The sequence below is a fragment of the Melospiza georgiana genome, chromosome 6 (genome assembly GCF_028018845.1).
Source record: "Melospiza georgiana isolate bMelGeo1 chromosome 6, bMelGeo1.pri, whole genome shotgun sequence".
Lineage (NCBI taxonomy): Eukaryota > Metazoa > Chordata > Aves > Passeriformes > Passerellidae > Melospiza > Melospiza georgiana.
The window spans coordinates 32693751-32712534 of NC_080435.1; the positions used below are offsets into that span (position 1 = coordinate 32693751).

Genomic DNA, 18784 nt, shown 5'->3' on the forward strand with positions numbered 1-18784 from the left:
CCTCAAGGCTGCTCCATCACTGGGATCACCAGGCCTTTCCGGTTCCCTCCCTGCTGCTCCATCACTGGGACCATCCGGCATTCCCGGTTCCCTCCCTGCTGCTCCATCACTGGGATCCCTCAGCATTCCCGGTTCGCTCACGCCTGCGCAGCCCCGCCCCCGAGGCCGCGCGGGCGCGCAGTGACGCAGGCAGCGCGCGGCGGGGCGGGGCGTGGCGCGAGGCCGCGGCCGGCAGAGGGCGCTGCGGTGCCGCGCGGCGGGGCGTGGCGCGGCGCGCGCGCCCCGGCGTGCACCGCGGCGGCGTTTGAATGGCGCAGGCTCCGGGCGCCGGGCCCCGGCAGTAGCGCTCCCGCCGCTCCGCCCGCCCGGCCCGGCCCCGAACATGAGCAGCGGGTGAGTGGCGCGGGAACCGCCGTGGCCGCGGGGAGCGCAGCGGGGCTCCGCGGTGTCGCGCCGGGCGGGCGGCGGGGCCGCGGGCGGTGCGCGGGCGCGGATCGCTCCGTGCCGCTGGCCGGCGGCCTCGCCCGGCGCCCCGGCCCTGCCGTGTGCGGTGCCCGCCGCCCCCGGAGAGCGGGCTGTGGCGCTTGGGTTCCTCACTGAAATGGTGCCAGCAGGCTCGGCTCGAAGCAGGCGCGTGTGCTGGCGGATACGTGCCAGGAGAGCGGGGCAGGCTCTGGTGCTGCCGAAAGGGAGGAGGACAGCAAGCTGGGTGTGAGGCCTGCTGACGGATTTAATTTCTTGGGTGTGACAGATTCCAGGGGCAAGGAGGGGGGTGAGGGGGGGGGCCTTAAGTGCTTGAAGATCAGATCCTGCATTAATGACTTCGTTCAAAAGGCTTCAAATTATTTTCTTCAGTGTTGGGCTGGATGATTTGACATGCAGATTTAAAGTAAAGACATTTTGAATAGAGAGCTCTTTTAACGATAGAGAGATTAGGTGGTGATCTTGGAAGTCTTTTGTTTCTGTTTTTGTAACATGCTTTGCTTTGGAGCAAGGTTAAGTCCATTGGCTTAGAAGCAGCTTTCCTCCATCTTTTCTTGGAACATCATTTTTACTTTTCCTGTTCTCCTGTTTTTTTCTTCCTCTTATTCTTTGACTGTAATCAGGGAACTAATTAAAAATATGTAGTTACCCACGTTTAGTAGAATTAAAACATAACAGAAGGCAGGTTTGTGCCTCTTTTGCCTTGCTGATTGGAAAGAATATGAATATGTTCTGGAACTAAAATTAGAATTGATTTGTACCCCTAAACTTTGAAAATCAGAATATCATTATATTAAAAATGTTATTATTAAGGTAGCTTATATATATGTATTAGAAAGTAAATGGCAGTATCCTGATATACATGTATTCTTACAGCCTTGTCTATGTATATTCACTTGCCTACTTTTACTGTATGTTGTTCCTAGGGTAAGAAGCTTGACTAAGAATGAAGAAGATTTTTTAAATGCTGTAAATAGACTACTATCAATAATAGAAGTGTATTTGAGGGTAGCATAAAGAGCCATGTGAAAGTTGTGTAATCACAGGCTGTGGAGGCGGGGGGGCGTGTAGTGAGTACTTCCTTAGCCTCCATCAACTTAGGAGCTTGAGGGGTTTGCCACTATGTCTGTCTCTGGGTTTGATTTCAAAATTCTTGTTCCAGTTTTTTTTTAATTCTTTGGGTTGAGCAGCAAATGGTAAAAGAAATTGCTGTTTTTAATTTCATGGGTAGTTTCTTAAAGAGCCGTGTAAAACACTAATGTGGAAGCTTCAATATTGTGAAAATCTATTTATTTTATAACACCTCTTAGTTATAAAACCTTTTCAAATTTATTGTCCCCAGAGTGTTAATAAGTGAAAATCAACAGGTAGAAATATATTTTCATTTGTGAAAGATGACTTCAGAAAGGACTTCACCACTGACAACTGCTGTTACTTTATGGCAGCTTAAAAAACCTGTCAGTGGTGCCTCCAGAAGCAGAAAACTGAATTCTTGTTTGACTTTTTTTTTGTAGAAAATGTAAATAAGGTTCAGTTATTAGACTCCCAGGCTGTCTCCACAAGGGGAGCTAATGCACACCTGGGTTCCTCCTCACTAAACTTGGAGGAGCTGTCACATGTGGTTGTTTTTGGAGGTTCATTATGACAGTGGGCCACATACAAATTCCCTATGTAAGAGGAAAATGAGCTTAAATCTTAGGTATAAGCTAATTTACCATAACTGGTTGTTCAATTTTATTTTGATTTATTGCAAATTTTGAGAAATTCCTGTAGTTTTTATCAATATAGGAAACTTTAAACTGGAACAAATGCCCTGACAAGTGTAGCACGTTAAAAAGCTGTTCTGCTGGGATATAACACTCTTTTTAATGTTGCAGAAAAATTTTGCATTAGCATACTCCTTAAAATCTTGAACTCCACTTCCTCTTTTTAAGAAAACTCAATTTTCAGTTACTAAAAAAGAAATTTGCAAAAACCAAACTGTTTCATATGCAAAGGATGTGGAAGCCTTCTAAAAGAAAGGCACATGGATTTTGTAACATTTATTGGAGCTAAAATGCAAGGAAGTTATGCCAAGCTTAACGAATCACTTCTATGTCATAAGATAGTGCTAATTTATTTTTGGAAGTAAATTTGAAATAACCATTCTTGGAAGTTACTTGTGACCATTAGCTCTGATAATTGCCAGTGAAATGAGTTGACCATTACTGCTTCCCTGATGCATACCTGTTTGGAATGCTTTCAAGGCATGTGCTCTCCTCCTTGGGATAATGATTAATTAAGTTTTTCATCTGAGTTTAATATTGTCATCCTTGAACTTGCAGTTGGGTTACTGTGAGGTGGAGGAGAATCACAGGAATATTTACCATGGCTGGTGCACATGGAATGCTGCAGGAAGAATTGGCTATTAAGAATTTGGACAAGGAATAGGATGGAAGAGTGTGTGTTTTGAAAGGTATTGCTGATGGCTTAAGAGATTATTTAACATTTTCCTTGCTGCCATGCAAAGTATGCCAGCCTGTGTTCTGTAAAAAAACAATATTATGTTAATATGCACATAGATTATGTAATGTGCCAAGAAGAGTTTGTCCTTCTCAGGGGACTGTGCCCAGAACTTGGGACATGGGAGGGAGTGGCAGAGTTGTTAATACTTGCCTTCAACAGATGTGCACTTGAAAGCCTGTTAGTGCTGGCTGTCTTTGCCTAATTCTAGTATGACCTGAAGAGTTTTATTGCATCTGGGAGAGATCAGAGATAGAAAATACCTGTAGAACCGTCAGGAAAACTTTGCACAGGTAGTGTCTGTTGGCTGTGGGGGCCAACAGCTTCGTCTCAGGAGACATGGCTGCTATTACTCTAGTCCTTCTGCTTACTGAAGATTGACGAGAGTAAAAGGAGCAGAAGGGAAGATTGTTGTCTGCTGTGAGAAATCACCCACTGTAAAGGGGAAATGAATGGAATTGGATTCTGTCATCCTAATGAAATCATACATCTCTGTTCAGATGTGCAGTCTGCCTTGTTAGCTTGTAAAACAGTTTAGGATTGTACAGTGGACCAAGGCAGAGCTGAAGGGGCATGCATTCTCTCCTTCGTTTAATTTAAAAAACTTTGTAAAATGAGGGAAATGCATTGGCCTCAATGAGATTGTATAGCAGATTGTCTGATCAAATAAAACTAGCTGTGCTCATCACAAGGGAAAAGTCAGAAATTAAAGACATTAAGGTATAGATTGTTTGACTGTATGAATTAGTATCTAAGGCCAGTTTAAGAACCCTCTGTATATATCCCAAAATTACAGGGGACTGTAGTGTCTAATTAGCTATCCCTAGATGACATCTGACTGCAAATAGGAAATCAAAGTTGTGAAGAGCCATGTAAAGTGCCTTTCATCCTGTAGCATTCATCTATTTAATTGCTGGCTAGCCAGCATTTTCCTAGGTGTTACTAAGCCTTTCAAAGCTGGTTTCCTAGGATGGTGACTGAGTTTATTATAGCACTGTTAGGTTTGTGTATACCAGATTCTTCTGCTTGTGTTCTGCTCTGTTTGGACTATATGGGTTGTGTATCTGAATTTAATCATTTTCAGTATATATATTTTTTTAAATGCATTTGCACACTCTGTCCTAGAACCCATATAAAACATTTGGATCCACAACATCCTGTGGCAAGCTCAGGTTGATTATAATTTGCACACAGCTTAACATTGTTTGTTTTGATCAGATCTTCACCTATTGTCTTTTCACCCTTTTTTTTACATTGGGCAAGAGTGGGCACAATCTCTATGCAGCTTCTCCAAGCCATTCATTTTGTAGGCCTTTGTCTTATTTCCCCTGATGGCTATAAGTAGCCTCTTCCCCAGACTGAAGAGGCTGATCTAATCAGTTGTTGATTATATGAAAGATATTCCATGTATTTTTAACTTCTTTTGTCTGAGCTGTTTTCTACTTTACTCAGAAATCTTTTTGACTTTTTAGGGTTGATTAGTTTTTTTTTAAAGAAAGTTTAACTAACCCTTCTCTCAGTATATGAAATACAGGCACAAATTCGTTCTGTACACTGTCACAATAGTGTTCTGTTTATTTTTCTATTTACTGATCCACATGAAGTGCTGAGCAGTCCAATTGATCTAAGGTAAGCTGTCCTACATCCAGACATTGTTGTGGGTGACAGTTACTGGCTCAGAGGCTGTGATTCCAAAAGGTACCCAGAATTTTCTCCTGCCTGCAGATACATAGGCTTTGCTTTATATTGATCTATAAGTATTGCTTTTGCTTCTTGTACATCACAGTCCTTCTCCAGTTCTTCAGTTAGCCCTTATCTTCACAGCTATGACTTTGTATTGTCAACAGTCTTCATCCCCTTTTGTGACATAATTTATTAATATATTGAACAGCATAAACCAATGCAGGTTTCCCCCAGGGATCTGGAGGTGATTTTCTGCAGTGTGGAAACTGCTTAGGCAATTTATAGCTGTTCCTGAGATACCTGTGCATGCAAGAGCTTTCCCTTTTTTCACTTGGTTGCTTAGTTTCCTCAAGATTTAAGTGAGGGACTTGGAAATTCAAATAGACTCTATCATTTAGTTGCCCTTTATCCATGTTGTACTACCCCATATTCTTAATAAATTCCATTAATTTTGCAGAGCAAGACTTCACAGAATCTTAATATAATTTGGGTTAGAACAGACCTTAAAGATTTTCTAGTTCCAATTTCCCTGCTGTGGGGAGGAAGGGACACCTTCCACTAGGCCAGACTACTCATAGCCCCATCTGACTTGGCCTTGAACACTTTCAGGGACAAGGCATCAACAGCTTCTCTAGGAAATGTGTTCCAGTGCCTCAACGCCCTCTCAGTAAAGAATTTTGTCCTTATATCCAATCTAAACCTGCCCTGTTTCAGCCTGAAGCTGTTACCCCCTTTGGGCTATCACAAATGCCCTGGTAAGAAGTCCCTCCCCAGCTCTCTGTAGCCCCTTCAGGTACTGGAAGGCTGCAGTGAGGTCACCCTGGAGCCTTCTCTTCCCCAGGCTGTTGCCTTAGTGACAGCCAGGCTGAATCTTTCCCATTATGTTACTTGTTTGTGTCCACTAAGTCTGTTCTTGATTACATTGTTTACTAATTAGTGCAACAGGGATGTCAGTCTGGGTCTTCCTTGAGGCTCTTTAAATATTGACTGTGTTTTCCACGTGTTTTCTTTAGGTACTTTGTCAGCTCCAAGGGAGCTAAAAACACAGCTGTTTCATTACTGCTTAAATGTTCACTGCTACTTCTGCATAATCTGAGACCCTCAACAGGTTAAACTATTGAAACCCCTTTAAACTGTTGGACAGTGAAGTCATACACGAGGGTTTTACTTTGCTTCATCAAATGTTCCTTTATATCTGATAATCTCTTTACCTTTTGAATTTATTTTACCAGTCTTTAAGGAAAGAATTAATAGATCTGTTGTTTCAATTGGGAGGCTGGGGAACAATATATTCTTATATCAGATTTGTTAGAGTGTAAAATTCTCTTAATTTTTCTCCTGGACACATGCAACCTTTGTAAGGAACTTCCTTCCATCCAGAGTCCTCTCTCTCCAGTTCAGATAGCTCCAGTTCAGGTATTTTGAGATGTTAGATGCTCTTTAGAGCCCAGTATTAAAAACAGATAAGCTGGTTGAATTTCCTTGGTAAGATATTTTTTCTAGCCTTCTAATATTTTACACTTCTTTTAAGCAAAAAGTATTCTAGTTATATAGTGCTGTCATTTATTTTGGTGATCAGATTCTCATGTACTGCTTAGTGTGAAAGATGAGGGTAGGTTGAGATCATTTGTTAAACAAGGAAAAATAAGGAACAGTCACTGTTAGGCCTGAGGAATTGTAAGCTGATAGTGTGTTATGGGAATAATCACAAAAATTTTCCTTCAGCAACAGAGATCAGGGGTTTTTAGCATCTGATGAGGTGGCTGTGGGTTTTAACTCTGGTGGTGGGAGATTGCCCCCCCCAAATATTTCAGTTTATTGCTTTCCCTTCAGTGTTATTTTCAAACAGTGGATAGAAGAAAAAAAAACTCAAGACTTTTTCCAAGTCCTCTTCATCACTGGCTGGAATAAATGGATGGATTTGTTTGGATTTTAGGATTGTTCCATTTTTCTTCAAAAGTCCAGTTGTTCAGCATATGCCTTGGTGTTGTGATCCAAGTGCAAATTTTAATATACAGCCCATTTTGAGTCCAAGTAGTGGTTTTAACCAGTCTGATAGGCAGAGGAAAAGGTGTTTGTTTATGTGAGGTTTTTTTCTAAACTTCAGGGAAAAATTTACAGACCTGTGTGGAAGAACTAGGAATTGTGGAGAACTAACAAAGTGATCACTCTTCATCACTGTCTCATAGTGTGAAAAAATTAAGTTAATGAACCAGTCTTAAGCCAGACTTGCATCTGGAAAAATATTGGCCACCAGCTGTTAAAGATATTGCCCTAATTAATGCTGCCATTTGAAGTTATTGCTGTAGTCTGAGGGCTCTATGTTCCCATTTTACAGAGTAAGGGATTCTGTCAGTAAATATTCCATTTTTGAGAGACATCTCAAGTGAAATTCTTTAGTACTGATCCAATTCCAGAATATTTGAAGAATTTTTTTTTTCCACTGTGCCCTAAGAGAGGGATTTTAATGTGCCTGAATATAGCATCTGTCTTGTTTTGGCCTGCCACCTGCTTGTTTCATTTGATGGCCTTTAGCTACTGCATGGATCTTCATGGCCAATAAGCTGTTTCCCATCTGGCTTATTCAGTGCTCAGTGTCTTAGTCTTTTAAATGCCAGAGTTCTTAATGTGAGGTAAATCTGCTACATAGAGTAAAGAGAATAGGGCTGCTGTTAAAGATTGAGGGGAGAGATGGGAGCACTCATGTTGAGACCACAGTGTTACCTTTTAGGGGGAAAAAGCAGTAATATTGCAGCAAATTGTTGTCTTTTAAAAATAGCATAGGATGTCTTGCTAAAACACTTCAAGAATAGTGCCTCTATGATGTAGTAAGTGAACCTAGTCTCAAGCTATGGATCTCCTGATTGCTTACAAAACATGAAACATGCAAAATCTCATGTATGTACAGCTGTCCCAGTCTTGGTGTTGATTCTTATAAAAATACTTGCATACTTCAAGACAAAGGACTTTAGGCATAAAATAAAGTTGTGAGGTTTAGTATGAAAAATGGCCAAAGGACTGCATGGACAGAAATGGGTGGGGAGGGAGGATGTAGATTTGCCAATAAACTAAGGGGAAGATCTTTCACTTTTTTTTTAAACCTTCATTATTTTGATAAAGCTTGCTTTCTTCCTAAAAAACAAGAATCAATTTTTTTGGCTGCCTTTCGTACTTGGAAACAAATGTGAAACCAATTATTTTTCTCTAGGTGGCAGATGAAATTCGTAGTGCAAGGAAAGAATTTCAGAAATTGCCCTATTCTTTACTTGAATTCTTGTTTGTATGGCACCCCTCAGTGCAGGTGTAGAAACTGGTGTGAAAACAGAATCTCTGCCTTGGTTTCTTGGGGTGATTTTTGTTTTGTTTCCTCTTTCTTGAAAGCTAAATAGGGATTTTGAAATTCCATAGTGTTAATAATAAGGCTTCCAGGTAATATGCACTAAAGGATGATGTCTTGGGTTATATCTAGGATGGAAGATCTTGGAAATAGTTGAATTCTAGTGTTGCTAGCTGTGTTTGAAGAAATCTGACAGAATGTTTTAGAAAATACAACTAAATATCTTTCCCTTGAGAACAGGGATTTGAGAGATTATGGCATCTGAAGCTCACAATGTTAAAAACCAGAAAGTTTTGCTTATTGAAGGTCATCCCATTGATCTCTCCAGAAAAAGAATCTCTTCTTCCACTAAAAAGATCATGAAGGAGGTAAGCTGTTTTGTGTTGTTTGTTGGGTTATTTTATGTCCTCTGAGAAAATTGATGATTTAAACAAGTTTATAATTCTGAGCAGTCTAAATCTAGAAGCACAACACTACTAAACATTTGATATTTAGATGTGCAGTAGAACTTTGAATTGTTTCTATAGCAGTTTTAGTATGAAAACTGTGTAATAGATCCAGGCAGCAGCTGCACAGATCAGTGCATTGTATCATCCATATGAGCAGTAGGTACTGATTGATACAGTCTTACTCATGTGTGCTTTTCTGCAATCTAGCCAAAAAACGTTTCAATACAGGAATTCTGTCATGAAAATTCTTTCTTGCCAAGAGAGCTGCATGGCACAAGTGAGAGGTGGAGTAGGTGAAACCCATTCATTGAAATAGATCGTTGTATAATTATACAACTTCACTAGCACGTTGGTAGCACGTAGATTTTCACTGGATTCTTGCTATTCAAAAGTAATTTTTGAAATTTCTTACCTGTGTTACTGACTGAAGAGTAAGACAGTGAGGTACAGAGGAAGCACTGGAGAGGCAAACGTACTGTAAGACCTCTTCAAACAGTGGTGAAGATATCAATATCTTCTGTTTATTAAAATTTTCTATTAAAAATAATATTTTATGATCAGTGTTACCAAAAAAAGATAACGTTCTCCTGCTGATGGCGCAATCTAAATGTTATCATTAATGCTAAGTAGTATAGATGGGAGTGTTTGACCCTTTATAGTAATACATTTTTTTCTCGTATTTCCTTTCTCCCAGGGTAAGAAATCTCCAAAACAGCTGGCTTCATACACAAACAGGTAGGAGGGCTGTGCTATGTGATATCTGAGTTTAAAGTGTGACAGAGGTAGGGAGAAAATCACAGTTGAAATTGATTACAACATCAAAGCAAACACAAATGGATGATGGGTCTTGATTTTAAAGACAGTTCTTTGTTCTTGTCTTTTCTTCCATAACGGCGAGTCTCTGCATTACTAAAAACAGAATAATATTGGTGGCATGACTTCTAATAACCCTAGTGTCATTAGGATATGTATTGGGGGAAAAATGTTTTCAACAACCTGAAATGTGACTGCTGAATTCATAATTATATATATATAAACATAATAATGCAATTGATTTGGTTTGGATCAACCTTCACTAAAACAGTGCTTTATTATTGCAGAGTAACGGTTGGAAAAACGGTGGCCAGTCCCCTCTCTCTTTTCAAAGTGGTATATTGTAAAAGGAAAGTTCATTGTTATACTCCGAAGCCTTGTTACAGAAAGAAACTGTGCCCTAAATCTAGGGGCCGTGACATGGCAAATAAAGAAAATGAACTGGCTTGTGCAGGGAATCTGCCCGCAAAACTTCACAACAGTCGGACACACTTGCTGAATTCTAGCGACTCTGGCTCGTCTCAAACAGAAGGCCCCTCATCCAAATACAGTGCATTTTTTTCCGAGGTAGGTTTGAAGAAACTCCAGTTTACAAAAGTGTTTGTTGTAATTAGCTGTGAAAGTTTCTTTTTTTAGAATAATTTCCTTCAATTCCGGAGATTTACAGTCTGTCCATTTATGGTGATGGAGTTGTCAATAGTAATAGTCCTGCCACTTTTCTTCATATTTGTATCAGGTCAGAAGCTCAGATCTGCCAGACTTGACTGGATTAAAATGGTGTCAGCACCAAAGGAGAATGTTGTTTTGACCTGCATAGGTTTCATGAACTGGCAGGACAGGTGCCCACGTGTGTGTTTACAGAAGTGTAAAAATGTTAGTATATCAATGAGAATAATCATTGGTGAGGTAGATTACAACAATTTTCAGCAGCAGTATCAACTTGGTGCAGAACTAACTTAAGTGTTTGTATGAGCTTTATTTCTTGTTGGGGTTGGTTGAGGAAACCTAGACGATGCTTGCAGGGCTTCTGAAACTGTCTAAAAGGTCAGATATTTAAATTAAATGGGTTTTGTGACAGTGAAGGCCATTTAAGGCCCTTAATGTTGAAGTTTGCATTTCTGTCACAATAGATTTTTGTTACTCTTTGGGGCTTGCAGGCGTTTAAGGTGAGGCAGGGAAGGTAAGATCAGAAACTGTCATCCACCATGCTGCTGCCTTGTCACAGTGCTGTAAATGTGTGCTCCTGTGAGGGAGAGCCCTGAGAAGCTGCTGGGCTAAAGGTGCAAGTCTGCAGCACTTCTGCACTGTTTAATTTGGTGGTTTCAAGAAAAGAGCAGAATAGCTACAATAAAGAGGCTGCAGAAAGATGGGTAAAGAAATGAAAATGGAAAGATTCATTTTCTGAGAAGCTAAGGAGCAGATCACTGGCCTCTGGTCACAAATGACTGTTTAACTGGTTTGAGAGATGTGTGTGGCTCTGCAGTGTTCATTCCAGTCCAAGATCTAATTAATTAAAATGCCTGAACTTCATTCAGAGAACAGGCTTTTACAGAAATGAACCTTTTCTGTTGGAGTTTGGAATAATACATGCAATTACTTGTGTATAAATTGTGTCAAAATTAATAATAATCTAAGTAAAAAGTTCTCAGAGTTGGTGAGAATTATAGGTTGATGCACATGAATGCTCATTTTAATAATTAGATACCTGTCTTAGCTGGTAAAGAGGTACAAACCTTATTCTTGCAGCTTTCGTGTAAAGTAGGTGATATTTTTGTGACCCCTAAGGGAAATTTATGGGTTTAAGTCTATTCTTAGATAAATTTCTAAAACAGACTCATCAACATACAGGTAGAGTATACCAGATGATTTTTGAGTAGCTTATTGTTTTATCACTGTCTGCTAAACTTGTGGCAACTTTTTATATTTTTAAAAATGTGCAGGTTTCTCAGGACCATGAAACTATGGCTCAAGTTCTTTTCAGCAGGAATCTGAGACTGAATGTAGCTTTAACCTTTTGGAGAAGGAGAAGTATAAGTGAACTGGTAGCCTACTTAGTGAGGTAAAATAAGTCTCTTCTTTTATATCCTTAAAATGACAGCAATCTGAAATATGCCACAGTATTTGTAGCAGTTCTGTAAATGTTGTGACTTAGTTACACTGTTTAAATCATAGTGGAAGCGTATGCTTCTACTACTAGTAGTAGGATCTACAAGTAACACTTCTGATTTTATTCTTACTGTTTCTAGGATACAGGATCTTGGAGTAGTAGTAGACTGCCTTCCTGTGCTTACAAACAGGTACAAACAGAAAAAAGTGGGGAATTAGAACCTGCTTATGACTACACTGAAGTTCAAACACTTCTGAAACATCTTGTTTTTAAGTTTACAGGAAGAAAAACCATATGTTTCAGTTGGCTGCTGTGTAGATCTTTTGCCCTTAGTGAAATCTCTGCTTAAAAGCAAATACGAAGAGTAAGTATCAGCTTGGGATGTTTTTGAAACATTATTACTTCCTGGCTGTGCAGAGCCCTGGAAATCAATGGTTTTTAATCCTCTGACTCTTGTTCCCTCTGCCCCTTCTCCAGCTCGGCCTTTCTCAGGAAATGAGAAAGGTTTGGACGAAAGCTTCCATTCCAGAGCTTTCTCCTCTAACAAAACAGCAGTGCAGAAATTCTTTTCTGCAATGTTAGGCACTTGGGGGAGAGGACTGGCTTTGCCCTTATGCAGATTTATTTATCCTAAATATTAAAAAAGATTAGCACTGAGGTTTTAGTATGCTTTATAACATATAATCAAGGCAGAGTTTTCTTGTACTTTTTCAACAAGAACTTCAGACTACCACTTAGAAATTGTAAGTGTAAACAAGAATTTAAATTTACCAATTTGTCTAGATTCTTTCCTTCCAGAATAGAAAATGTGTTGCTTTCTCAATTGCTTACAAAGTTATCTCAAGCTTTATTTATCTGGCTTGTAGATAGTCTTCAGGGAGAGGGAAATGCATAATGTGTAAAATGTGTTGTTACAGATATGTGATAGTGGGTTTAAACTGGCTTCAGGCTGTCATTAAAAGATGGTGGTCAGAACTATCTGCACATACAGAAAAGGCAGAAGATGGGTGAGTATAGTGTTGGGACATACTTAAATGTGTTTCTGTAGTCAATTTCATCTCAATCTGTTCTAATTTTGATCAGTAGGAGCACATCTTGCCTACAAAAGGCACACTTACAATTTTAAAGTTAAAGATTAGAAGTATTTTAAGGATAGTTAAGTCACTGGTTTTGTTTTTCTTTTTTTTGCTACTGTTTTAATACCTGTAGGATGTAGTCATATCAGGGATTATACAAATGCTGTAGAAGTTGAATCTAAATTTTTCAGCTCTTGTGGCAATACCTATTGTATAGGCTAAGTCTATATGCAGCATTAATAATTCATTTTAATAAAAGAGACTACTGAAATATACTACCTGGGTTATAAAGTGATGTTCATTCTCTTTCAGAAATATTCATATTTTAAAACAACAGTTAAGTATTTTGTGGGAACAGGAGAATCACCTTACTCTGGTTCCAGGATATACTGGTAATATAGCTAAGGTAAATTTTGGTTCCAGTTCTGGTTGTGTTCAGGAATAAACATGATTGTATCACTTCTGGTATTCCTCCTGTTTTACTTATGCTAAACTGTGGTTGGACAGACACACTTTTACTTTCATTGCTGCTAATGCTCAAGTGTGTTGCATGGTTTTTACAGAAGTCTGGAGTTGTTTCCCTATGATAGTTCTGTGAATTAAAATTATAATTATGCTTAAGCATCTCCTTAATAACAAAGTATCTAATAGTAATAAGCCTTAAAATGATATGAAAAAGGGCTCAGTTAAGTAGGTAGACTGTGGAAGGGACAGATGTTTTCTCTTTGATCTGTTGTAGCCATTGTAGTAAGTGTAATGGAGAATCTTAGCCTGGGAACATCGTTGGCATTTGCACATCAGGTGGCAGGAGCAAGTGACAACATGCTAAATTCTAAAGCTTATTGCTGACCTAATGCTTAGAAAATGGTGAGTTTCTGGTGGGCAGAAGAGCCTGTCTGAGACGTATCCCTGCTTGCATTTTTCATTAGGTTGTGGTATCAGTTACATAATGAGGGTGTCTGGTAGATCCATACTTTTCTGTTTGTGCTCATCTCTATATACATGGCTTTCTGAGATTGGGCACCAAAAGTTAGACTAGATAGAAACATCTCCAGCTGGAGGGACCTGGTGAAGGTGGACAGTGAGAAAGGAGTTACAGCAAACGGTTGGTTGTGTGCAAGATTGAGTGAACTTGAAAAGAACTTAAAAATTGCATCTTTTACTTACATCTGAAGGAGGTTTGGTGAATCTATATTTCTGTGCTACAGAATTGATCACTTTGATGTGTCAAACAAGTAAACTCTTTTTTCTGGGACCGCTGTGCACCTGCGACTTCAGTTTTGATATCCCTACAAGGATAATTACAAAATTCTTGCAGCGTTTCAGTGAACAGGGATGCAGAAGAACTGAGTTCTAACTCCCAACTTGGTTGAGCTATGAGAGCATGTTATGTGGACTGCCTAGTTCTTTTGCTGGATCAGAATAGCAGTTATAGGTAGTGTCAGTTTGTTTCTCTAGAGTTCAGGTTCCCTTTATGTTCATTTGCTGTCTTAGTGCATCAGGATAGATTGTGACCAAAGTCACCTGAGCAAGTCAGAGCAAAAGTAGTCCAAGAATGTTGGAGGGGTTTGGTGAAGGAATGTCATACATAACATGTTTTAAGTATGTGATCATATGATGATGATGATCTGTCCTGCTCAGGCAGGGAGCAGAGGAATAACAGATGAAATTGATAGCTTTGAAAACTAATCCTACTCTTCTGGCAGGCTTTTTAGTACTTAAAGAAATGTCATTGTAAACATTAATGGAAAGTAATCGTGATGATAACTGGTTCTGAAATTTGGGCAAATATAATTATTCGTGTGTTATGGTCCTGAGGTTGCCCTGCTTCAGACATAGAGTTGATGTTGGAGCTATAAGTAAAGTGACAAACACTTTCTCCTTTTTTCCTTCTAGGATGTAAATGCTTATTTATTGCAGCTACACTGACATGATGGGGAAACAGTGTGCTTATGTGGTGAAACAGTCCCTAAAGTATCCCTGAAATATGTGCTGAAAGCCTTTTGAGAAATACTGGCAGAAGAGAACTGAACTGTCAAGCTGTTTAATGAAACCACTAACAAAACTCTAACAATCTACTTCACATTGAAGTGGAAAAATGTCTAGTAGGAGCAACTTTTACTTCAATGAGGTGAAAGTGCACTATGAAAACTGTATGCCTTTGCTGCATTTGGGATTTGCTCAGTTCCTAGGTATTCCTTTAAATGCTACTGTACCTTACAACATCATCCATAAAAGAAGATGAACTATACTGTCATGAAGACAAGACAGCAGAACCAGATATAAGGAACCAACAAAAACAATCAGCATTAAGAGCTTTTAAATGTCTCTTTCACAAGAGAACTCCAAAATGCACAATTATCTTCCAATTACATAAAATACAAAAAACTTTGGGCTATTCAGTTACTTGTATGTTTTAATCAAATTATTAAAGACAGTTTTTGTTTGCACTATTGAGAAACTATACAGCAAAGATGCCTTAATTACTAGTGTTTCAAAAAGCCAATGTATTAAGATGCAAATAGCTATTATGTTCAGATTGTGATGAAAAACTACAAAAATCAGGGTTTCACATTGTGTAGTTAATGAAACATTGCACATATACCAAGATTCATGTATGAAAAATATTATAAATACCTGAAGTTAAGCTTGGGTAAACAGTTATTGCAAATGTCAGCAGAACGGTGAATTTATGTCTAACAAATGTTTTTATATTGTATGTGGATTTCTAACACGGTAATCTTGTTCTGTATCATTCAAACTACATGCAAATAAGTAAATATATTAAATATATCTATTGTTTTTTCTTTTCAAGTTAAAAAAAATCAATTTCTAGAATAATCTCTTCCACAGTACTTTTTATCATAGATATTTATGTCTCTTGTTTGAAATGTTTACAGCCAGGTGAGGCCATGTTATTCAAATCACACCCTTTTTATACTACCTCCTTTAAGAAACTGACAAAGAACTTCTGCAAAATTGATCAAGTTCTAACCTGATCAATGATGGCAAAGTCATACCAACAACAGCATTGAGGATACAGCTATAAACTTTTACTGTCATATTGATATGCTGTTCTATTTTAATTTAAAAGCTATATCTTAATAGCTCTGAGGGAGTCTTAATCTTAGGCTTGCTGTTGCCTTTTTTAATTTTGTGATTAGAAAGTATGCTTTTTCAATTAAAACTTAAAGTGCCAGCTCTTCACTTAAAAGTGTACATGCACAGCAGGTATGACCAAATAGCCTACTTCCTTAAAAATAAGTACTTGCAAGGGTTGTTTTCATACCTAGCATTAAGCATGTGCACTTTTATTGACGTGCAGGAGAAAAGTCTTTTGATAGCCACAAGTGGTTTTTGCTTTACGGATTAATTAATTTTAAACTCCTGTAGTGGTCAATAAGTTCAGGCCTCCTGTTGCTTAGTATTGTATTAGTTTATGTATCATTGTTGCTGACTTCTGAAGGCCAGCTTGAAATCTGAGAGCTTGGTGCTTTTAGTTGTTTGACTGTTCTCTAAACCACCAAAGGTTTTGCATTTCCTAGGGCAGTCAGTTACAAAGAGTTTCTGGGGCATCCCAAAATTGCAAACTTTGTGGGACAATTTGGAGACACACATAGCCAGTCTTTTTGCTTGAATTGTTTTGCATCATTAGAGATATTTCATGCTAAAAGAGTTTTGAGATAGGACTTTTCAAATGTTCTTACTATCAATTAAATATCTAAAGGAACTATAGTATGACAACATTCTTGTATTACTTTACTGTTCCATTGAACATTTAAGTGTAAAAGTAACCAAGTCTGGTTTCATCATTTGGGTGGCAATTGCTGGAACTCTTAGATTACTCCTCAAGGAGATTACTGTTTATGGAAAGTCAGATTTATTTTTTAATAGACAAAGTAACTCATGGCCATTTATTTCTGATAATATAGGAAAGAAGAGTTGTAATTGATTAAAGGGATACTCTAGTGTTTAAAAACCTAGCTTGAATGTAGATTTAGGTATGTAGGCTCATAATTCTGTGTGTGGCCATAGAGTTAACAAATCCTAACTGTGGATAGTGCTTTTGTTTTAGAGGCAAGGTAAGATTGATTTGAGGATCATTTCTGAGGAATACCTAATAAAATAATGCATTCTTTTTAACTGCCAAAAGTTGTATTTTGACAGCATCAATAATACAGTATTAAACATTGTCATTAGTATCTGTGCCTTATTTTAAATGAATTTTTTACTGTTTTCAGGCAGCTACTAGACTGTAAGAACAGGGTTCAGGTGTCTGTATTATGAAATTATTTTTTCCATTGTGTTCTTTATTCATTGAAACTGTTCACACTAATTTTCAGGCTCAGCTTCTTGCATTCTCTTTAGCTCTCAAATGGCTAGGAATCAGTTTTACTGTTACAGAATGTGCATGTATAATATCTGGTCAAAGTCGAAATGACAGCTGTGTTACACCACTAAATTCATATAGTTGTCTCAGTGAATCTAAGAATTAAGTTTATGAGCTATCCTATGCATAAATTACAATCTTTGTGATACTTTCTAAAACTAGTATTTCTAGGATGTGTCAGAAGATCCAGACAGAATTAATCCTTTTCCTGTGTGTTCTTGTGATGCAGAAGCACGTATGTACTGAGGATGAAGGATGTTTCTACAAAGCTGTTCTTCATATTATACCCCTTGATGTGAAACTGATGTCTTTGAAAAACAGTTGTCTTTTGCCTCAGTCTCCCCTGAAAGTACTTGAGGCTGTTTTGCTGAAGGAGTACTTTTAAGTGTGACCCAAGATTTGCCCATCCTCTAAACTGAAATTGAAGAATCCTTCTGGCAAACTGTCTCTTTCTGCATGCCTGAAAAAAAGTCTAGTATTTTGTAAATGGAAGTGGCCAAGTTGAGGTATTGCTGATAGCTTGCTGAAGAGTGGAAAAAGCTATGCCATTAATTAGCTGGGTATGAAGAAGTTAGCATGTCTTAATGATTATGTATGTCTCTGTTTTGAAGGAACTATACCTATTTCTCAGGAAAGAGTCCTCTACTCTTGTATCACACAGGTACTGCAGTTCTACACTCCTTAATAATGCTTACAGATTGTTGCTGGTATTAAAAAAAAAAATAGCAGCAGCCTTCCAAGAGCTTACCCTCCACAGTGAGACATAAATAATTTTTTTTCCCTCCTGTAGGCTGCTTTATCAGAGGCTGCAATTTTAACACTTGAGGTGCAGGAGGGATGGGAGAGTAGGAAAGGACAAGGTACACATGCCCTGTGCTGAGTGACATCAGCTCCACTGCGTTATAAAACAGGCTGTATTTTCATGTTCTGGCATCTGAAGTAGGCAAGTTTGGCATTAAACATCTTTATGCGTTTAGCATTGAAGAGATAAAGGTTTTGAAGATGGATGCTACAGTGCTAATTTGTGATTTTTGAGGGTTTTTTTCTTAAAAGAGTGGACATTGTTAGTGTGGAAACTTGAAAGTATCTTATGTGAAGCTTACATTTTAGACTAGCAAGTGGTTGCTTTTGCCAGTTCATCTTGCCAGATCTTCCAGTTCTACAGAAGACTGAATGTCTGTCTTCATGTGGAGATTTGCAGCTATTTTTGTGCCTAGTTTTCTGGTGCAAAGTGAAACTGGTGGTTCATAGTCAACTATTTCAGAATACAAAACCATGCAAATTATGGTATTGGTGTGAAGTTATTCCAGCTTTGCACAATGCAAATGCTAAAGTTCATGAAAGCAGTCAATTCTCTTGAGAGGAGATTTGTATTGAGCTGATGTTGCATTAGTGAAGGAAAAAAAATGAAGCAGTTTTTAATAGCCTTGGTAAAAGCCAGACAGTGTAGTCTAATTTTTGCCTTCAGTCTGCCATCCTACACACAGTAATCATTGTAGGCTACAGATAAAGATTCAGAGAAAATAGATTGAGCATGCTTGTGTTGTTAGTGCTTGTGTTATCCTTCCTTAAACAATTAATGTTTATTCTGTGAGTTAAATAACTTGTTTTATGTCTCAGAATGAAACTAAATGCAACTATTTTTCTCCCTCTTTCCACATACATTCTTTAGGACTTAATTATGTTATTTATTGCTCATCTACTTTAAATATACTAAGAGTGTGTCTTGTTAGAAGTGAGGAGATGAAGATGAGAATTCTAGACAAAACACAGGGCTAGCTATTTAACATGATTCAGTTTGAAGCAACTGTGAAGAATTTCCATCTTTAAAACTTTTCACACAAATTTTGTTAATTGAAGTGTGCATTCACAGCTCTACGTTTGACTTTTAACTTGGTTGGAAAAAATAAAGTACTTTCATTCTAAATAACTGTAGCTGCAGTA

The 18784-nt window shown here is 38.3% G+C and overlaps 1 protein-coding gene across 2 annotated transcripts; it reads left to right on the top strand.

The window, feature by feature from the left end:
* Nucleotides 1–308: 308 nt before the first annotated feature.
* KATNBL1 (katanin regulatory subunit B1 like 1) lies at nucleotides 309–18772 on the top strand. 2 transcript variants are annotated; one of them, XM_058026747.1, is made up of 10 exons: nucleotides 309–393; nucleotides 8241–8373; nucleotides 9149–9189; nucleotides 9555–9834; nucleotides 11208–11326; nucleotides 11514–11564; nucleotides 11649–11738; nucleotides 12292–12381; nucleotides 12763–12856; nucleotides 14347–18772. In XM_058026747.1, the coding sequence occupies exons 2-10, from the start codon at nucleotides 8260–8262 to the stop codon at nucleotides 14377–14379; spliced, it is 912 nt and encodes a 303-aa protein (XP_057882730.1). In that variant the 5' UTR covers nucleotides 309–393; nucleotides 8241–8259; the 3' UTR covers nucleotides 14380–18772. The 2 variants fall into 2 exon arrangements, with proteins under 2 accessions (XP_057882730.1, XP_057882729.1); XM_058026746.1 differs by having other exon boundaries at nucleotides 8246–8373.
* Nucleotides 18773–18784: the final 12 nt, after the last annotated feature.